The sequence below is a fragment of the Ornithorhynchus anatinus genome, chromosome 8 (assembly GCF_004115215.2).
Source record: "Ornithorhynchus anatinus isolate Pmale09 chromosome 8, mOrnAna1.pri.v4, whole genome shotgun sequence".
Taxonomy (NCBI): domain Eukaryota; kingdom Metazoa; phylum Chordata; class Mammalia; order Monotremata; family Ornithorhynchidae; genus Ornithorhynchus; species Ornithorhynchus anatinus.
Window position 1 is genome coordinate 68317354 of NC_041735.1, and position 12957 is coordinate 68330310.

The window sequence follows — 12957 nt, forward strand, 5'->3', positions numbered from 1 at the left end:
TCAGTTACATCATCCGTAAAATGGAGATGAAGACCATGAGTCCCACGTGGGACGACCTGATGACCTCGTATCTGACCCGGCGCTCAGAACAGTGCCTGGCTCGTCGTAAGCGCTCAACGGATAGCGGCATTATCGCTATCCCTCTAGACCGTGGCCCCTTCGTGGGCAGGGATCGTCTCTATTGCTGGATTGTACTGTCCAAGGGCTTAGTACAGCGCTCTGCACGCAGTAAGCGCTTAATAAATACGATCGAATGAACGAATGAAATGCAGAGCCCGGTCGAGGACCGGGGGTGGAGGCCACGATGCCCGGTCTGGGGGTGTGGAGGACGGGGGGGCAGGGAGAGGAGGGACCACACAGGGGCCGATTTGGGGCCGTCGAGGCTCACGGCCCGACGGCGCCGTGGTTCGCTTTCCAGGGTGGGCCCCCGGCGACGTCCGGCCCCCGGCCCCCGGCCCCCGGCCCGGCGACGCCAACCCCGGCAAGCCTCCCGGCAGAGGTGAGCCAGCATCATCTCTCTCTCTCCCCCTCGCCCCCGCTGGGGTCACCGGGGGCCGCGGTCAGGGCCGCCACGGGCGGGGGGGGGCCCGGGGGGCGGGGACCCTCGGCCCGCCGTTCACCCCCCCGCCTCTCTCTCCCCCCGGCCCCAGCCCCCTCCGGGAACCCCAAGGACCTGACGTCCTGGTTCAGCCTCTTCGCCGACCTCGACCCGCTGTCCAACCCCGACGCCGTGGGGAAGACGGGGAAAGATCACGAGCTGCTCAACGCCTGAGGCCGCCGCCCACCTCGGGGGGGGGACCCGCGCTCCCGCCGCCCGGCCGTCGGGGGGTGGGCGGCCGGGCGGGCGCGGGGGTCCGGCCCGGATCAATAAAAGCCAACGGTCAAGCCCGTTTCCGGGACGACCCGTGCGTCGGGCCGGCGGAGGGGGCGGGGGGGGGGGCGGTCCCGTCGGGTGGGCCCGAAGGCCCGTGACGCCAACCCCCGCCGCCGCGGTGAGGGCCCGTTTGGCACCGAGGGGCGCTGAAGCAGCGTGGCGCAGTGGCCTGAGTCAGAAGGTCCCGGGTCCTAACCCCGGCTCCGCCTCTCGTCTGCCGGGTGACCTCGGGCAAGTCACTTCACTTGGGAGAAGCAACGTGGGAGTCGGAGGTCGTGGGTTCTAATCCCGGTCCCGCTACTTACCGGCTGAGTGACTCTGGCCAAGTCACTTCAGTTCCGTACGGCTCCGTTCCCTCATCTGTAAAATGGGGATGAAGACCGTGGGCCCCAGGTGGGACAACCCGATGACCTCGTATCTACCCTAGCGCTCAGAACGGTGCTCGGCACATAGTAGGCGCTTAACAAAAACCATCGTCATTATTATTCTCTTGGCCGCAGGGACGTCGTCTGTGAAAGGGGAAAGGAGACCGTGAGCCCCACGTGGGACAGGGACCGGGTCCACCCCGATTTGCTTGTATCCACCCCGGCGCTTAGAACGGCGCCCGGCACAGAGGAAGCGCTTAACGAATCCCATCATCATCGTGGTGGTCGCCGTGCTCGGCTGGCCGAGCCAGGGCGCGGGGGGGGGGGCCGCGATCCATCCGTCGATCAACGGGCGGGGCGAGGGACACGTACCCGCGGCCCCGGCCCCTCGGGCTGAGAGCGGAGCCCACGCTGGGGGAAGGGGGTTCTCCTCTTGGCTTCTGAGGCAGAGCCGGTTTCAAGGAGGGGGCACCGGATACCCGAGCCTCGGGCCTGCTGCCTTTTCTTTTTTAACGGTATTTGTAGAGGGCATCCTATCCATCTCGGGGTGGCAGCTGGAGAGTTTCCAGTCGTCTACCAGTCTCGGCTACGGGAGAGTCAAGCGGAGGCCCGTCCGGTCCATTCCTAGGTCGGGCACTGGCCGGCGAGGGGCGGGCCGTCGGCTACCGGTCGAAACTCCCCCGGGCCGGGGCGCGGCGGCCCGGGAGAGAGTCGAGGGCGGAGACTCGAGTTGACCGCGCGGGGGAAGGCGACGGTCAACCGCTTCCGGATTTTTCCCAAGAAAACTCCGTGGATCCACTGCCGGGACGATGGCAGATGGAGAGCGGGGCCCGCTGGGGGAGAGGCGTCCGTGGAGCCGAGGGCATGAGAGGAGAGAGACCCCCATCATCGGGTCCCCCCACAAGGAGGCTCACGGTCTAAGGAGGGGGGAAGAACAGGAACCGTCACAGAGAAGGGAAGGGATGTGCCCAGAGTCACACAGAGGTAAGTGATGGAGCCAAGATTAGAACCCAGGTCTTCTGGCTCCCAGGCCCGGGCTTTTTCCACCAGGCCACGCTGCTTTTTCAGCTCCTCCTACCTGTGGGATGTTCCCTCTCCCGGCGGTCTAGGAGAAGCAGCGTGGCTTAGTGGAAAGGGCCTGGGCTTGGGAGTCAGAGGTCATGAGTTCGAATCCCAGCTCTGCCACTTGTCAGCCGGGTGACTGTGGGCGAGTCACTTAACTTCTCTGTGCCTCAGTTCCCCCATCTGTAAAATGGGGATTAACTGTGGGCCTCACGTGGGACGACCTGATTCCCCTGTATCATCTACCCCAGCGCTCAGAACGGTGCTCTGCACGTAGTAAGCGCTTAACGAATACCAACAATATTATTAATGCCCCTCCGTGCTCAATCGATCAGTCGTATTTACCGACCATCTATGTGCAGAGCGCTGTACTAAGCGCTGGGGAGAGTATAATAATAGTATAACAGACACATTCCCTGCCCAGAAGGAGCTTTCGATCAAGAGTGGGAGACAGACATCAATAGATAAAATGACCGATCTGGCCAGAAGAGGTGTAGGGCTGGAAGAGGGGAGGAATAAAGGGAGCGAGCCGGGGCGACGCGGAAGGGAGCGGGCGGAGAGGAGAACTGGGGGCCTTAGGGAAGGCTTCTTGGAGGAGACGGGCCTTGGATGAGGCTTTCAAGGCGGGGAGAGTCATTGTCTGGGGGATCTGAGGAGGGAGGGGGTTCCGGGCCAGAGGCGGGACGTGGGCCAGAGGTCGACGGTGAGACAGGTGAGACGGAGGGACAGGGAGAAGGTTGGAGTTAGAGGAACGACGCGTGCGGGCTGGGATGGAGGAGGAGAGCGGCGAGGCGAGGTCGGAGGGGGCGAGGCGGCGGACGGCTTTAAAGCCGACGGCGAGGAGCTTTCGTTCCACGCGGAGGTGGCTGGACAACCGCTGGAGGTTCTTGAGGAGGGGGAAACGTGGCACTCTTTTGCAGAAAAACCATCTGAGTGGGGAGAGACGGGAGGCCGGGAGGTCAGCAAGGAAGCTGATACAGTATTCGAGGCGGGATAGGATAAGTGCTTGGATTATCGTGGTAGTTCGGATGGAGAGGGAAAGGCCGATTTTAGCGATGTTGCGAAGGATCGCCGAGGATGTTGCGTAAGGACCGACGGGATTCAGTGACGGACTGAATACGCGGGTTGAACGAGAGCGCGGAGTCAAGGATGACGCCGAGGTTACGGGCTCGTGAGACGGGGGAGGATGGCGGTGCCGTCGACGGTGACGGGAAAATCAGGGGGAAGACAGGGTTCGGGTGGGAAGGCAAGGAGCTCTGTTTTGGACATGGTGAGTTTGGGTGACTCTCCCCCAGCGACCCGGCCCGGACCCTCCGAAACCCCTGCCCGTCCCCCGCCCACCCCCCTCTCCCCGCCAGTGACCCGGCACGGACCCTCCGACACCCCCGACCCTCCCCGGGCCATCCGACGCCCTCGCGTTTTCCCTGTAGTAACCCGCTGTGAACCCTTCATCCCGATTCCCCGTTCGGCCGCCGTTCGCTTTGTCTCTGCCGGGCCCTCCGCTCTCACCGTTCCTCGGCACCGACCCGTCAGCTCCTTGCGGGCAGGGAACGTGTCCGTTTCCTGTCGCGTCGTCCTCTCCAAGTGCCGCGCGCGGCCTCTCCCGTTCAGATGCCGTCGAGTCGTCTCTGGCCCAAAGCGACTCCACGGACGCGCCGTCTAATGAATGGCCACCTTCCGCCGCAAAGTCGATCCGATACGTGCGTCCGTAGGGTTTGCTTGGTAAAGGTACGTTAGTGGTTTACCATTGCCTTCTTCCACGCAGTTATTAATGATGATGATGATGATGATGATGATGATAGTTAAACACTGTGGGCCAAGCACTGTTCTAAGCACTGGGGTAAATACAAGGTAATCAGGTGGTCCCACGTGGGGCTCACGGTCCTCATCGCCATTTTCCGGAGGAGGTGAGGTGCGGAGAAGTGACTCGTCCGAGGTCCCCGGGCAGTCAAGCGGTCGTCGATCAACGTTTTGATCGCTTGATCGTGGGCCTTTGACTCCTTCCCGCCCGGCACGGGGGTCCTGGGTAGCCCCGACGGAGGGTCCGGGATAAAGGAGCTGGGCGCGGGGGTTTAGGCTACGGCGGGAGGTGAGGAAGCCGATATCGTAAATTACTTATTCATCTCTGTCGGCGTCTGTCTCCCCGCACACCCCCTTCTAGACGGTATGCTCGTTAAGGGCACGGGAACGTGTCTCCTAATTCCGTTGTGTGAAGCAGGGTGGCCTAGTGGAGAGAGCTCGGGAGACAGAGGACCCGGGTTCTCACCCCGGCTCCACCACTTGTGCGCTGGGTGACCTTGGGCGAGTCGCTTCATTTCTGTGCCTCAGTTCCCTCATCTGTAAAATGGAAATTAAGACTGGGACACGGACCGTATCCGACCCGAGTGTCTTGTACCTACCCCGGTGCTTCATACGGCGCCTGGAGTATAAGTAGGCGCTTGACACGTATCACCATGATATTACTATCATTACTCTCCCAAGCGCTTAGAACCCTGCTCCACGCACAACGATCGAGCTGGTGATTCTCAAATCTGGACCAGACGATTCTTTCTCGGTTCTTTGGACGGGAAGTTTGGGTTCTCTGATTTCGACTGAGTTTTCCAAGTCTGCCAATCGGTTGGGTTTCCAAAAACATAGGGTTTTTCCCCCTCGTGGGGAGAGGGCCTTCGGGAGGGAATCGGGTCCGTCCCCCCCCCTCCCCCCCCCCGAAGCACCCCCGCCACTCCTCCACAAACGTCCGCCTCCCGTAGCGCCGGCTTGGCCCGTGTGACTGCCCCTTCCCCGCCCGCCCATCCACCACACACCCGGACACACGCTCGGTCCCTCGTCTGTAAAACGGAGATCGGGACTGAGAGACGGGGACCGTGTCCAACCCGATCATCTTCCCATCTGTGCCGCCGCTTAGTACGGCTCCGCCGCTGATCTGCCGTGGGACCTCGGGCGAGTCACTTCACTTCTCTGGGCCTCGGTTACCTCATCTGGAAAACGGGGATGAAGACCGTGAGCTCTGTGAGGGACGGGGACTGCGTCCGACCAAATTAACTTGGACCTAGACGGGCATAAGGCAAGACTCCAGCGCTCACTGCGGTGCCTGGCACGTAGTAAGCGCTTAACTGGGGTGAGCGGGAGTGACTCCGTCTTGTAAGGCAGAAGCCATCTCCCAACGCCCGGAGCAGTACTTGACACTTAGTGCTTAACGAATGCCACAATTATTACTATTAATAATATTAGCATTAGAGTGCCCGGCAGCATCGCTAAACGAACGCCATTTCAAAAACCAAACGACGAAAAACGAAAACAACCCTCTAGCCCGGTTGAGTTTTGGGTTTTTTTTTAACTAATAACTTTATTTTAAATAAGACACAGGAACTTCTATACTGAAAAAAATACAAAACCCAAGCCACACACCTCCTCGTGTAAAGCCTTATTTCCGGGAAGCGGAATACCGTCGCGCGCCGGGGCTCCGGCCAACGGCCCGCCTACGTACAAAATCCTAACGCCGTCTGACTCGTCTCCGGGGCCGGGGGGAGGTTTTACGTTTGAACTCCACGGCGTCTCCCGGGGAATCTCCACGGCGAAAGCGTTCGCTCCCGCACACGCGCCGGGTCCCCCGAGGACCCCGACGGGCGGCACGCCGCCTACGGGGCCCCGGGGGAAAAGGAGAGCGTGACCGGCCGCCGTCGACGTCGTACGTCAGAGCGCGTCGGTCTAGGAAAAGAGGGGTCTCCCGACACCCCCGGAGGGATCGAGGTCCATCCCCCGGCCCCGGCTCGCGGCCGCTTCCCGAACGGGTCGTTTTCCCCCCCTTTAACCTTCGTCTACGAAAGGGAGTCTTTTTGTGAAGAAGTCCTGAGCGTGTTTGTTAGTGTTCAAGGTGAGCGTGGCTGGGGGAGCGGAGCCCGGCTGGGGGGTCGGCGTCCCCCCAGCGGGGCCGCGGCCGGCCGAGGGCGCCCGCGGGGAACGTGCGGATGGATGCGCGTGTCCGTGGGAGGGCGGGAGGGGGGTGGTCCCGGCTGAGCCGAGCGCGAGCTCCGGTTCCCGCCCGGCTCTTGTGGTCCCGCTTTACGGGCCGGCTCGCTCTGTCCGCCACCTCGGCCCCGGAGCCGAGAGAGCCCGGCGGCAGGGCGGGTGGCGGGCGGGCCGAGGAGGGGACGGGGGCATCCCTCGGCGCCCCCCCGCTTCCCGGACGGTCTCCCCGACCCACCCCGGGGCCGCCGCGACCCCCCGCGGGCCCCGGAGGGGGAGCTCGCGGCCCGGAACCCCATCTTGGTCCCCGCGGCCCCACGGCCGTCGCCCGGGCGACGGCCGGAGGCCGCCCCGGAGGAGGTGGAGGGGGCGGACGCCCTCCCCTCGACCCCGCGAGTCCGAATCCCACGGAGTGGGCTGGAATGAGGAAAGCCTTGACGCAGAAGACAAGGAAAGGCCAAAGCGGGATACGCTGTTCCGTCAGCTTTTCCATCCCCACCTGGGATATACATTCCAAGTTACCTGAGTTTACACTTCTACAGAAGTACCTGAATAGCGAGGCCAGTTGGGGGCGGGGGGGGGAGGGGGGGGAGACACCGCCTTTTTTTTTTCTTTTCTTTTTTGCATCGGACGTCTTACGCACGTTCGTGACGGACGCCTGGATCATCTGTAAACATCATCCCGGAGCGCGGGACCGTCCAGGAGGACGGGACGCGGCGACACGTTTTCGATCCAGGTGGGCGACCCCGGGGTCGCGCGACAGCTTATTTAGACCGCGGGCCCGGGGCCGGGGGAATCTCGGTCCGGCTCCGGGCCCCGCGGACCGGACGGACGACGGAACGCGGGATCTCCGCTTCGACTGCCCGGGGGCCGGGCGGGGAGGCTTTTTTTCCCCCCTTTTTTTCCGTTCGCTTTGTTTTCGCAGAGAGAAGGAAGAAGGAAAAGTCCGCGTACGAAAACCGAAGCCCAGGAGCGGAGTCGGCCGGGACTCGTGACCCTCGGGGGGGGACGGCGCGCGAAGCCCCCGGGAGAAGCTGGGTCTGGGGGGCTCCGGGGGCGGGGGACGATGAGGTCCGCCCTCCCCGCGGATGGGGCGTCCGGGGTCTGGACGGACCCTAATCCCGGGGGGTGGGCAGAGGCCCCTAGAGGAGCACGTAGTGGTGAGAAGAGGCGGGGCGCTGCTGCTGCTGCTGCTGCTGCTGCTGCTGCTGGCCGGGCAGGGGGCCGGAGCCCTCCGGGGGGTCCGCCGGGCCGGGCTGGCCGGCGGGCGAGGAGAGGGAGCCCCGTTCGGGGAGGTGGTCCGCCGCGGCGCCCGGGGCCGAGCCCGGGGCCGAGCCGGGGGAGCCCTTGAGCATCAGGTCCGAGGCGGGCAGGAGGGGCCCCAGCAGCCTGACCGGACAGAAGGCCGAGCCCGTCGGGATGAAGTTCACCTTGTTTTTGTCGGGGCACGAGAACAGGGGGGCCGAGCCGGGCTGGCGAGACCTGAAACGGGAAGGCCGGGGTCGGGGGGCGGGGCCGGCGACGGGGGGCCGGAGGGCTCAGCCGGGAGACGGTCTCCGGGCGGCTACGACGGTAAAGGCGGGAGCGGGCGTACCGAGGGTGAGGGGCGACCGTTTCCCGCAGAGGGAGGGAGCGGGCCGCCGGCGGGAGCGGCCCGGGGGAGGCCGCGCCGTGGGCCGTCCGCACCCGGACGGGTCGGGGCCGCCGGCGGGCCCGGCCCGTGCCGGGGGCCGCCGCCCACGGGCGGAGAAACCCGCGTGTGGTCCCGCCACACTTCTCGGGCCGAGGCGGGGGTGGCCACGGTGGTCGCGGAGCGGCCGGGGGCCGAGGCGGGGCCGTCCACGGGGACCGCCCGCCCACCCAACCCCCGGCCCCTCTTAACCTTCGCCCCCTAAAGCGGCGGGCCGCCGGCGGGCGGAATACGGGCCGGGGGCCGGGCCCGCCCGCCTCCCCTCACGGTCCCCGGGGACCTTTCCTCCGTGCCCTCCTCCCCTCCTCCCTCCCTGCGCCCGCCCGTCCGCCCCCGGGTCGCGGCTTCCCCGTCCTCCGCCGAGGGAGGATCGAGGGGCCGGACCGGGGGTGTCGGGATCCCAGCCGGGTGCGAGGCAGTGTCGGTCGGTCCGTCCGTGGCCGCGCCCGTTACTTACGCCATCTCCTCAAAGACCTTGACTCGCTCGCATCCTTCGGGGGGCTCGCGTTTGAACACGTAGCTGTTGTTGGGTTTGGGGGACGAGGCGTACTTGGGGAGCGGCGAGCCGCTCCCGCTATCTGAAAATGGAAAGGGGCCGGCCGTCACCGTGACCGAGCGGGAGGGGGTGCGGGTCCCAAGCGCTTAGAACAGTGCCCTGCACGCAGTAGGCGCTCGATAAATATGACTGATAATAATCATAATAACGTTGGTATTTGTTAAGCGCTTACTATGGGCCGAGCACCGTTCTAAGCGCTGGGGGGGATTCAGGCAAATCGGGTTGGACCCAGGGCACCCGGCCTTCACCCCCATTTTACAGAGGAGGTCACCGTAGCACAGAGAAGCGAAGCGACTTGCCCGGGGACAGGCAGCAGACAAGTGGCAGGGTCTGGATTAGAACCCAGGTCCCTCCGGCTCCCGGGCCCGAGTTCTCGCCACGAGACCACGCCGCTTCTCCTCGGGGCAGGGACAGATGAATTCTCCCGGGGGCTCGGGGATATTCTATTTTCCGGGGTCCCTGCACTCGACCTTTTCTTCGTTTTAAACAAAATCATCACCGCTCTGGCACCGAGGCACCTAACGCCCTACCAAACATGACTTCTCACGCACACGGAGCCGCTCTGTGACTACGCGTGGGGCTTAAAATAACAAAGTAGAACAGTTTTCATTCACAGGAGACTACTTCCTTCAGAATGGCCGTTCTAAATGCCCACATTCGCATGCAGAATTATCGACCGGGCCAAGGTGTAGCGGCTAGAGCCCGGGCTTGGGAGTCGGAGGACATGGGTTCGAATCCCGGGCTCCGCCACTTGCCAGCCGGGTGACTTCGGGCACGTCGCTTCACTTCTCCGGCTCTCGGTTCCCTCATCTGGGAAACGGGGGTGAAGACCGTGAGCCCCACGTGGGACAACCTGATGGCCCCGTATCTACCCCGGCGCTTAGGACAGTGCTTGGCACGTAGCAGGCGCTTAACAAAACCCGTCACTATGGTCACGTTAGCCTCGTGACTACGCTCTTTTCCTCTTCCTCGCCTCTCTTCTGCGTCCTCGTCCTGACTGGCTCCCTTCATTCAGCCCCCTCCCCCCCGGCCCAGCCCCACACCGCTTACGTCCAGATCGGTCATTTATTGATTTCTATTAATGCCTGGCGCCCCCTCTGATAATAATAATAATAATAATAATGACAGTATCTGCTAAGCGCTTACTATGTACTATGCACTGGGAAAGATATAAACTTATCAAATCGTCCCACGTGGGGCTCACGGTCTTCATCCCCATTTTCCGAGTGAGGACGCCGAGGCGCCGAAGTGAAGTGACTTGGGCCGAAGTCACACAGCTGACAAGAGGCGGAGTCGGGATTAGAACCCATGACCTCTGACTCCCAAGCCCGGCCTCTTGCCGCTTAGCCCCGCTGCTCTGGCCCGTCAGCTCGCTGTGGGCAGGGAACGCGCCTGTGGGTTGTTGTATCGTACTCTCCCAAGCGCTCGGTGCAGCGCTCTGCACAGGGTGAGCGCTCAATAAATAAACCTGAACGAATGAGATCTTATCCCACGAAGCTGCGGAGCAAACCGGAGCCCCCCCCCAAGTCGTTCTTCCTCCACTTTCCATCATTCCCATCATCATCTTGCGCCCGCAGGAACCCCCGGCCCCAGCCAAGCCCTCGCCGGGAGCCGGGGGGGTTGGGGGTCCAGAGATGAGGGACCCCGGGACTCACGGGGGGGGTAGAGACGGAACCCGCTCCCCGCTCCCGCCTCCCCGACGAGCGTCCGGGTGGGGCGTCCCGTGCCGCCCCAAGCCCCCGCGCCCCCCGAAAACCGGCCCTGACCTTTGTCGTGGTCGTCGAGCAGATCTTCGGCGGAGCAGGGGCTGCCGTCCCGCGAGCCGGGCGGGCCGAGGAGCGGCGAGGCGGGCGGGGAGCGGGCGCCGCTGTGGCTGCGGCCCCCCTGCGCCGACGGCGTCTGCGTGTCCATGCTGCGCCGGCCGCTGCGGTGCCAGGGGGCCGGCGGCGGGGCCCGCCGCCCGTCCGGGATGTCCGAGGCCTGCGGGGAGACCGAGACCCTGTGGCCCCCGCGCCGGCCCCGCGAGGACGGCCGCCCCCGAGCGCCCGGGCACCTCTCTGGGTGCCTTGTACCCAGCGGGAGCTCAACAGACGCGACCGCAGGAACGCCCGGCCCGGCGGAAAGGACGGGAGGCCCCTCCGCCGGAAGCTCGCGGCGGGCCCGGGGCCCGCCTGCCAACTCTGTGCGACTGGACCCTCCCGGGCGCTCACCACGTTGCCCTGCGCACGGCAAGCACCCGCCACCTCCTCCTCCGAACCTCGCGTGAGCTATGGAAAGCTCCCCGAGGGGAGGGTTCCCGTCTCCGGCCTCTACCGTGCTCTCCCCGGGGCTCCGAGCGCAGCGCTGTGCGCAGAGTGCACTGTCGGCTTCTTGAGGTCAGGGGCCAGGCCCGCGGCCCCCACCGGGCTCTCCGTTTGCCCCCGGCGCCCTCGCCGGGAGTGAGATCCCGCCGCTCTTTCCTCCCCCTCGGGCCGAGAGGCTCCAGGCCCGGCTGGCCCCGTTCCCGCCCCGGACGTCCGCACGCAATCTTTTCGGTCGTTTTCCAACATTTTGGATCCTTCATCCACGCAGGCACACACGCTTTTGCAGACATTTTGAAAGACTTCAGCTCTCACCCCCAGACACACGTGCGCTTTTTCAGACATTTTAAAACATTCTGGATCCCCCCCAACACACAAACCTTATCAAATATTTGAAAACATTTTGGATCACCCGCCCACGGACACACACAAACACACTTTTTCAGACACGTGAAAAGATTTCGGGTCCTCCCTTCACACCCGCAAACTTTTTCGGATGATTTTCAAACGTTCTGGATCGCACACCCTCACGGACCCACGCGCATTTTTTCAGGCTGAAAACATTTCGGATGCTTCCTTCACACACACAGACCTTTTCAGATATTTTTCACACATTCCGGATCGTGCGCGTTCACAAACCCAAGCAGACACTTTTTCAGACATCTGAAAACATTTCAGGCCCTTTCCCTTCACACACCCAAACTTTTTCAGATACTTTTCAAACATTCTAGATCCCGCACAGACACACGGGCTCTTTCAGACATCTGAAAACATTTCGGATCCTTCCTTCACACCCACAAACTTTTTCGGGTAATTTTCAAACGTTCTGGATCGCACACACAGACACGCACGCATTTTTTCAGCCTGAAAACATTTCGGGCCCTTCCTTCACAGGCGTAGACCTTTTCAGATACTTTTAAAACGTTCTGGATTTAAAACTTTCAGACCGCGGACATCTCGGATCCTTCCTTTCCACACGCAAGCTTTTTCAGCTTCCTTTCAGACATTCCGGATGGCTCACCTCCACAGACACGCACAAACGCACACGGAGACAGGCTTTTTGAGACTTTCTGAGACCTTCGCAGGCTCGCGCACGGTTCTTCGGACATCTGAAAGCCCCCTCCCGCGGCTGGCCCGGCCGGCCCGCGCTCACCTTGGCCGCTTCTTCCTTGCCGCCGTGGTCTTTGATGAAGACCTTCTCCAGCTCGGGGCTGAGGCCTTCCACGTTGCCGGGCGCCCGCGCCGGACCCGTCGATTTGGGGGCGGAGGCGTTGGCCAGCGGGCCGGGGCCCGTCCTGGTCCCGGAGGCCTGCGACGCCAGAGCGAGTCACGTCACCCCCACTTGCAGGGAAGGCGAGGGATTTGGTACCCCCCCGTGGGGTGAAGAGAGCCGGAAAACTGGGCTCCTATTTGGGTTTCCTGTTTGTTAGTTTTTTTAAATGGCACCGGATAACTCGTTACTACGTGCCGGGCACCGTGCTCGGCTCTTCGAACCGAGCTAATCCGTTTGGACGCAGTCCCTGTCCCCCCCGGGGCTCCCCATTTTACAGATGAGGGAAACGGGGCACAGAGAAGCCAAGTGACTTGTCCAGGGTCACCCGGCAGACCAGTGGTGGAGCCGGGATTAGAGCCCGGGTCCACCGACTTCCAGGCCCGGGCTCGAACCGCTGGGCCGTGCGGCTTCTCGGGGAACGGAGCCCCTCTGACCTCTAAAGTGAAACCGTCCATCCAGTCACTCATTAAGTGGTATTTACTGAGCGCTTACCGTGTGCAGAGCACTGTACTGGGCATTTGGGAGAGGACGATGGAACAATAAACAGACACAGAAGAACCTACTAGACGAGTTTTGGCCATCCACCGGTCCCTTCCCGGAGCGGTGATAACAAACTGGCTTCTCTCGGCATCGGCCCATCCGCGAAGCTCCCGGAGGGGCGGATCGGCGACGGCCACGACCCTGACGTCCCGTCGCCTCTGGCTCAACTACGCTGGCCATCCCGTGGCCAAAACTGACCCGAAAAGGGGGACTAAAATGCGGAGACAAACTAGGCCCGAGTTTAAATACTTGGGATCCTGGGAAATGAACGGGAATCAATCGCGAGCTTCCTGTGTGCGGGGAATATGGTCCTTTTTTTAAAAAAAAAAAG

The 12957-nt window shown here is 63.2% G+C and overlaps 2 protein-coding genes across 7 annotated transcripts in view; one reads left to right on the forward strand and one right to left on the reverse strand.

Annotated features, from left to right (window-relative positions):
• The window catches only part of ICA1 (islet cell autoantigen 1), a 36366-nt gene extending 35476 nt beyond the window's left edge, over positions 1 to 890 (forward strand). For all 4 annotated transcript variants that reach the window (XM_029071204.2, XM_029071205.2, XM_039912942.1 and 1 more), the window contains exon 14: positions 651 to 890. In XM_029071204.2, coding sequence (XP_028927037.1) covers positions 651 to 772 — 122 coding nt within the window. In that variant the 3' untranslated portion in view covers positions 773 to 890. The remainder of the gene's footprint in view (positions 1 to 650) is intronic.
• A 4725-nt stretch (positions 891 to 5615) lies between these two features.
• Positions 5616 to 12957, reverse strand: part of GLCCI1 (glucocorticoid induced 1) — a 32526-nt gene continuing 25184 nt past the window's right edge. For all 3 annotated transcript variants that reach the window (XM_029070532.1, XM_039912843.1, XM_029070531.2), the window contains exons 5-8: positions 11967 to 12122; positions 10280 to 10493; positions 8415 to 8535; positions 5616 to 7749 (exon numbers count right to left, since the gene is read on the reverse strand). In XM_029070532.1, the coding sequence (XP_028926365.1) occupies positions 7410 to 7749; positions 8415 to 8535; positions 10280 to 10493; positions 11967 to 12122 (831 nt within the window). In that variant the 3' untranslated portion in view covers positions 5616 to 7409. The remainder of the gene's footprint in view (positions 7750 to 8414; positions 8536 to 10279; positions 10494 to 11966; positions 12123 to 12957) is intronic.